The sequence below is a fragment of the Sipha flava genome, unplaced genomic scaffold (assembly GCF_003268045.1).
Source record: "Sipha flava isolate LNK unplaced genomic scaffold, YSA_version1 47161_pilon_pilon, whole genome shotgun sequence".
In the NCBI taxonomy this organism is placed as follows: Eukaryota; Metazoa; Arthropoda; class Insecta; order Hemiptera; family Aphididae; genus Sipha; species Sipha flava.
Window position 1 is genome coordinate 1 of NW_020273255.1, and position 7,997 is coordinate 7,997.

The 7,997-nt window shown below is 28.9% G+C and overlaps 1 protein-coding gene across 1 annotated transcript; it reads right to left on the minus strand.

The window, feature by feature from the left end:
- Positions 1-1,946: 1,946 nt before the first annotated feature.
- On the minus strand, positions 1,947-2,669 carry LOC112689815. Its single transcript, XM_025563677.1, has 3 exons — positions 2,507-2,669; positions 2,320-2,422; positions 1,947-2,136 (listed from the first exon to the last, which is right to left on the minus strand). Exons 1-3 carry the CDS (start codon positions 2,667-2,669, stop codon positions 1,947-1,949), a joined length of 456 nt encoding a protein of 151 aa, XP_025419462.1.
- Positions 2,670-7,997: the final 5,328 nt, after the last annotated feature.

The following is a 7,997-nucleotide window of genomic DNA, read 5'->3' on the forward strand; positions in this document are numbered from 1 at the left end:
AAAATATTTGTGCCGTCTTTAACAGTCGAATGATGCACATCATTACAGTAGTATATGAGGCCCTTTACACTCTCCCGTTAGCACCCGCGGGGGGCGGCCAGGCGGCCAGAACAATTCATTGATGTCAATAAAAACAATAATATAATAAACGGTTTTTAGTTTTTTCGCTGATTCTAATCAATCATCCCGAACGTTCTTTGCATAATATGAGTCATCGACCGTGGGGCAATGAAATACATTGACGTATTTACGTCCGTAGTATCATATAAAACAATTTTCTTACTGGATCTATTTATTTACGATTATAAAAGACTTTTTTGTCTGAAGTAATAATTAACCCCCAGTTATTATAATGTATGTTTTTTTTCTAACTTTTTATTTGAGCATATTATTATGACGGTAGCAAAAACTTCAATTTTTTTTTACAAAATATGTTTAATATTACTCAAAAATTATATATACAAATGTATAAGTAATTTACATCAATATTATTTTTTATACTGATATTAAACATTAGTAAAAAAATTACTATAAACCAGTCCTTAAAGGAAGTCCTCCGTCAAACCGTTAGTCAATGAATTCAGGTAACAAGCACTCGATATAAAATTTTACATTTGCATCCAAAATTCTTCATTTTTTGTAATTTTATTAACAATCATCTCTAGCGTAAAATAATTAAATTGTAAGTATTATTTTACTCACCCTTGGCAAACAAAATACCGGCCAACGCCGGGTGTAGTGAGCCCAAGGCTCAGCATAATTTAATCATCAATCTAATTAAGTATAAATATTAATAAATGTGCCTACGTGTAGGAAACCCAGGGCAAGGGTGAAAATAAGAAGTAGTTTTAATAAATACACCTAAAACGCAGGAAATCCAGGGCAAAGGTGAAAACAACAAGTTGTTTCCACCTATGAACATAGAAATGCTGAATCGACAGTAAAAGGAAGTAATATTAGAATTAGGCCACTTTTATGTCATTGGAACCTGTATAAATACGGGTTGAGCATTTAGCATTATTCAGATGTAGATAGGTAGTTAGACTGATCATTTCCCCTGTTAAATAAATTATTGCTCGTTGTGGACATTGTAACAGCCACATCGCCGCGAATAATAATTCTCTACCCAGTTTTTACTGTTATTAATATTTTGTATTTATTCTAAGTGTTAAATCAATAAACCAGTACTTTTTCTAAGTATTTAATTAAGAGTGTCCAATAATTAATATTACCAATCTCTCTCAACACGTCTCAAGATTACGTTCAACGTGCTACGTCGTTAAATAATTAATGTGTTACCGATCGTAGTGTCCTGCACAACGCTCGCTACACGGGTCAGGACAGCAAGTAATATTATAAAATCTAAAATAAATAATAATAATATAAAACTATATAGTACCTTTAGGTGTCCATACAACAAAGTAACAATATTTTCTCTCAGATATATGTAATTGTCTCTGTATTTGATAATAATAATCATGAGAAGTTTTTAATTTTAACTCGCTATCAATAAAATTCATAAAGTTTAACTTTTTATTTTCAAAAGCTTCAAGAGGTATAAAATCTTTTAATGACGCTGGACATTTAATTTCTATTATAGAATTATTGTCAATCAAACTGTCCGGACTAGCTGCTAAAAATGTTGATTTTTTGTCAACAAACAGACCACATGATAGAATGTTTACTCCTAATTTTATTTCCAAAGCTTCTTTGGCTAACGGTTGATTTTGAATGCCATACCTAAATGAAAAAAAAAAAAATTAACAAATCATCATTACCAAAATTGATTTTTAGTTAAAAATTTAATATTTAATATACATTGTAGCTGAATTTCCATGAAACAACTCATATAGAATATATTTTACCGCATTTGCACGAGAAGTTGTGTCTTTGAGTTTTGCGACTTTACCAAAATTAGATGCCATTAGTCTTATTTTTCGTTCTCGTCACCATTCATCGCTTTTTGATTGGTCCACTGTATTTCGTTCTAATAATTGTAACTGCTTAGATAAGAGTTTTAACTTTTCTAAGAAACCGTCTTTTTTTTTTGTTTCGTATTCATCACATGGCATATCAATTATTTCACTCTCAGTGTGAATGGCTCCATAGCCTTCATCTGGCCCTTGTGAAATGTTTCTTTTAATTGAATTTTATAAAAAAAAATTGAACTATGAAGTTAATTATTATAGTTTAGATAAGTGCTTAACAAAATTGTTTAAGAATTAGTTACGAACCTTGCAAACTAACCAAAAAGTAATCTCCGTTGAGTAGATTTATTTCATGAATCGATAATTCTTTTTATAAATTTTTTTTGGTTACATTCCCGGGCTGTAGTTAGTGGCTTTTTTATGGAGGTGTCTAATATAACTTGGTCCATAGTTATATGCAGTTACAACAGAAGCACAGCGAGTCTGGTATGATTCTAAAAATTAAAAACAATAAATTTACACAAATAATTGTAAAAATGCATAGGCATTTTATTTAAAATTAAAGAAAATGTTTATACCTCTTAGAGAAAATTTGACTCGTTTACCACCTGTATACTTAGCTACAATACTATTGTAATTTTCCACGCAATTATTGTTTACAAAACAAATTAAACTTTCACTATGGTGAGCAACAAGATTTTTTGTTGAAATTATATCTTGCCATAGACCACATTGGTCCATTTCAGGAATTAAATTCATTTCACCTGATTTGACGACTCCAGAATAAAAATAACTAAAAATTAAAAAATGTTATTTTTAATTTTTAGTTCATAATTTATAAATCAATTAAAATTTGACTTTTAAAGAACTAGCACATTTATCATGACAACCAAAAACATGATATGGTCCATTATCTATGTATCCTTTTCAAAGTGCAACTTTATAATTTATAGGACAATCCATTTGCATACGATGTTTAATAGCGTTTGTTACAGTAGAACTAGTAACAGATATTGAATAAATAGTAGAAATTTTTTAAAGTAACAAATTAACTAAAAAATGATTGCCTCAGTTTTAATCGCTTATATTTTAAGTTTGTTCTTAGTAATCCTGGTACAACACTAGCTGAGCTCTTACGTTTAGGTACTATATTTACTAGTCTATTTAGATAATTTCGGAGTATGTGATCGGCATATTCAATCTTTTTTACATCTAAGTTATTATCATAGGGTTTGGCTAACATTATTTTTTTCAACACACTAGAATCTCCATCCCCAATAAGTTTGTGGTAAATCATATTGTGCATTGGAATACTCTATATCTTAATATTGACACTAGATGTTGCGTTGTAATTACGTTTATAAGATCGTTTCGACCAGGCGCCATCTGCCACAACAGTAATCATAGGAATACCATTACTATTTATGTCACCGTTTTCAATAGCAAGTTTTGCTTCTTCCATGCCAGTCATCTCAATAGATTCCCACACTGTATTTTGAGTTTGTTTGCATAAAAGCTGATGGTATTTTTGATAAGATTTATTACTCATACATGACATATCTAATATGGATTAAAATTGTTCTAAGTTTGTAAATCCTTGACCAGTATTTACTGTTGCAGTAACAATTGCAGTGTTAATAAACAAAGATTGACTTATGTCTGGTGGTTCGGAAAATATTACTTCTTTTTTTTTTGCATAAGTTTGCATTGAAAATGAAATTCAGAAAAAAAGCCCTTTTTTATTTCTGATTTAAAGACAAGATTTTGAATACTAAAATTGAATGGTTCGTGTTTAATTGATTGTTAACTATTCAAAAAGTAGTCAACATTAATAATTCTTCGACCACTAAAATGTCTAAAATAATAAAGACAAATTGAAATAAATCGCAACTATGTAAATTTATTTTGTACTACAATAAACAAATATAGGTACTTAGTTCCAAGCATTGTAAATATTAACCATACCATATAATATTTATTCAAAAACCCTTTGGACATATAATTCAGGGCTTGAAACCGATTTTGAATACCAGTTAAAACTGAAATCGATATTGAAACTGAAAACAAAATCGAAAAAAATTAGTCATTAGTCATTACTGGCAATCTAAACCGAAATTGAAATTGGAAAAAATAAATAGCGATAACCGAAACCATAATCAAAATCGGGGAAAATATTTTCGATTTCAAACCCTGATATAATAATTTTAACAGAAATTTACAAACTTGTTATTCTCTTCATCTGAATTATTGGGTAAAGACAATTTAAGGATGTAACTATCACAACTATCATTCACGAAAGTTTCTGGTGATATCGGTAAAAAATCCGCTTACGTACCCACAGTGTATAATACGATAGCAGTGTATAAAGTACGTATGTAAGTCCATTTAGAGAATGTAGATAATGTTTATCGTCATTAAAAATTACAAATATTATTATATTAGGCTTTCATCGACAGCGTATATACCATAGAGTATGTGATTGTCATTCAAGGCAAATAATCTTTGACGTCGTTGTAAATTGACGAAAATAACCAAAAATACCCAAATATTTACAAAATATTCAGTTATTTACAAAATATGTGAATATATATATTTTTACCCGAATATGTAAAATAAAATTGAGCTTATTTTAATAAGTATGATCTGAATCTTGCACATTTTTTATCAGATTAAAAATATCTCATTCCAATAAAAATATGTATTTACAATAAAATCCATTCCCTAGTAATCACCTTCAACTGTTGTTATTGAAGTCACTTTAAAAGGCCTCAATTTGTTGGTGATTTTTCCTCGGTGAGGTGGTCGGTCACAGTTGAGTTGCGGTTAGTCAAAAGTAAAAAAAAAAGAAACCAAAAAAATACGATGACCAAATTTTATTTTTTGTTCAAATGAATTATAAAAATAATGTGTTGGACGGCATTGTTGGTCTTTTAGTGACGGTGGAGAAAAGAAAAACGAACAAGGACAATGTGCTTCCTCGACGGTCATGGGCAAAATGTTGTTGATTTGAGGCGATCGGTCGGTAAGTTGCCACCGGTTCCGATAACTTTTTCCACCTCTACCCGATTTTCCGAGGTAGGTGGGTAGTCAGTGGCTGACTGGCCAGGGGAGCTATGGGGAAATCTCCTACGTTTTAAATTGTGAAATTTGGGCCGGTCATCGAACAATAAAATTATAACATTTTTATTTAACTAACAAATAAAATATTTCTTTTCGTCATTAACATGCAACCAACTGGTCGAGAAACTAATAATAGACTATTATTATTATTATTATTGTATACTTATTACTTTTAATCTGTATTTGTTTCTGTAACTTGGAAGGTAAAATCACAACCTATATGTTATAAGTCACTTAATACTTATATCAAGTATTTGAAATATTTTTAAGGGCTATGGTAGTAATAAATAATGTTTTTTACAAATTTAACTCATTTAATAATATGAAATAAACAAAATATTATTAAATAGGTATATAAAATAATTTATGAAAAATGTTTAAATAATGATAAACCAAAGAGAAAAGAAAATCATTATTTACAACTGGTTTCAAATAAAATTCATATAATTTACCGTCACTGTATCTCACGTGACTCCCTGCTCTTTTTTTTTTTATTGATTTCGTATTATAAAAATGTTTCTTATAACATTTTTTATATTATTATATTACTGTCTAATAATATTGGGAAAAACTTTTCTAGAGAGAACTTGATTGCAATGATGATGGTTATACTTTCAATGAAAGTGATGAAAAAAGTCTTGAATTAGATATTGGGATTAATGTTACTGGCTTAACAGAGAACGAAATTCTTTATATTATTAGTGAGTGTTCAGAAAAAAAAAGAAAAGGTAAAAGTTAATTTTTATTTTAGTAATTTATTGATATACTTTTAGTTCAAATTTAAAATATTTGATAATTATAGACAATATTTTGTACAAAATACAACAATAATAATTCTTATACAACATTTAAATTAATTATCGTTATAAATTAATACTTTATAGAGTGAACTTGGCTATAATAATGGTGATGACTATATTTTTGATAATACTGATATTCCTGATGATGTAAATGGCTTACCTAGTGATACTAACTCTGTTGTAGTAGACCAAGAAACAATTATAGAAACTAATTTCAGTAATTTTAAATTAGCTATTGGATGTTCCATTTCTAAAAAAGTAGATTTTGTAAATAAAAATCAAATTCAACCAACAGTATTAGGAAGTATTGTTATTGATTTCAATAAAGTAGTATTATAGTAGTAATATATATATATTCTTGAAAAAAAAATTCATAGGAAGTGGTTATCAATTTTAAAAAATTCAAATGGCTTAGATGCTATGTTTTGTTCTATTTGTATTGCGTTTGGAATTAATACAGCAACTAGTAATTTTTCTTTTGAGGAAGGCTGTACCAATTTTAAAAATGTATACTCAGCAATTGTACATCATGAAACTTCACGTATTCACTCTAATGCAGCTGAAAACTATTTTTGAGTATCAAATGAAATGTCAATTGAATATTCAATCAATCGAAATCTTGTTATTGCAAGAAAAAAAGAGATAGAAAATAATATCCACACTCTAAAACAAGTTTTTGATATAGTTAAGTTCATTGGACGTCAAAATTTACCCTACAGAGGATCAACACCCAATGAAATGTTAGCAAATTTTAATGACGTAGTATCAAATAAAGGTAATTTTCTTGAAATTATAAAATTTGTAGTTCAACGAGATTCGATATTGAATGAACATTTACAGCAATCTATAAAAAAGAGTAAAAACAGGAAAGTTAAACTTAAGCAGGATAATAAATTATAACTAAAATAATAACTCAAAAGGTCGAGGATATTTGGATACCTTTCTTTCCAAAACAACAGTTGATAAAGTGATTCATGGAATTTTGTTGTCTTTAAGAAACAAAATAAAAAATGAAATTGGCCAACAAAAATTTAGAATACAAGTAGATAATACGCAAGAAATTGGCGTCATTGATCAAGCCTCAATATGTGTCCGCTATTGTGCAAATGATGATATAAGAGAAAGGCTTTTTGCAGTTGTTCAAGTTAGAAGTTCAACTGGAAAAGATTTATACAATTTACTAAAATGTTGTTTTTTAAAACATGGATTAGAATTTAAAAATGTAATAGGTGAATCATTCGACGGCGCAAGTAATATGAGTGGCCAATTTAATGGATTACAGTCTTTTATTAAATCTCAGAATAAAAATTCTGTATATATATTTGAAATTATAGTTACATTTTAAATTTATGTATAACAGATATTTGTAAAAATATTGATTCTAAAAAATCTTTTTGGGTTTTTAAATCGTTTAGCTACTTTTTTTGGTAGTTCTCACAAACGGATGAATATTTAGACTCGTGAAAATTATAATAATACTAATATTGGTCCATATAAACTCAGAAAATTACAAAAAGGAGCTGAAACAAGCACTAGATAGGGGGCAAGACTTAAAGCTTTAGAATGGATTTTCACCTGTAGAATAGAGGACATCGGTGATATGTCCAATACACAAGAAAGGAAACAAACAAGACTGCAACAATTATATTCTATTCTAAACGTAACATACAAGGTTCTTTCAAACTGCATCCTATCAATGTTAAAAGGTAAAGTAGAAGAAATCTTAGGTAACTATCAGAGAGGATTTAGACCAGGAAGATCGACGATAGATCAGATATTCATCCTCAGATAGTTATTCCAAAAAGCATGGGAGTTTGACAAAGAGATCCTTTTCATTAATCTTTTCATTTCATCACGTCCTTTTCATTGACTTCAAAAAAGCGTATAGCAGTATCCACAGGACAAGCATGATAAACTCTCTGAAAGAACTTAATTTACCACATAAACTAATAAGTTTAATTGAAATGAGCATTACAGAAACTTTCGTTAAGATCAAGGTAGGAGCTGCAGAAATAGAACCAATACAAGTAAAATCTGGTCTAAGACAGCGAGACTCCATATCACCAATTCTGTTTAACCTAATTCTAGAGAAAGTAATAAAAGAAATGAACATACAACCACAAGAAGGTTTTAAACTACAGGAGTCGGA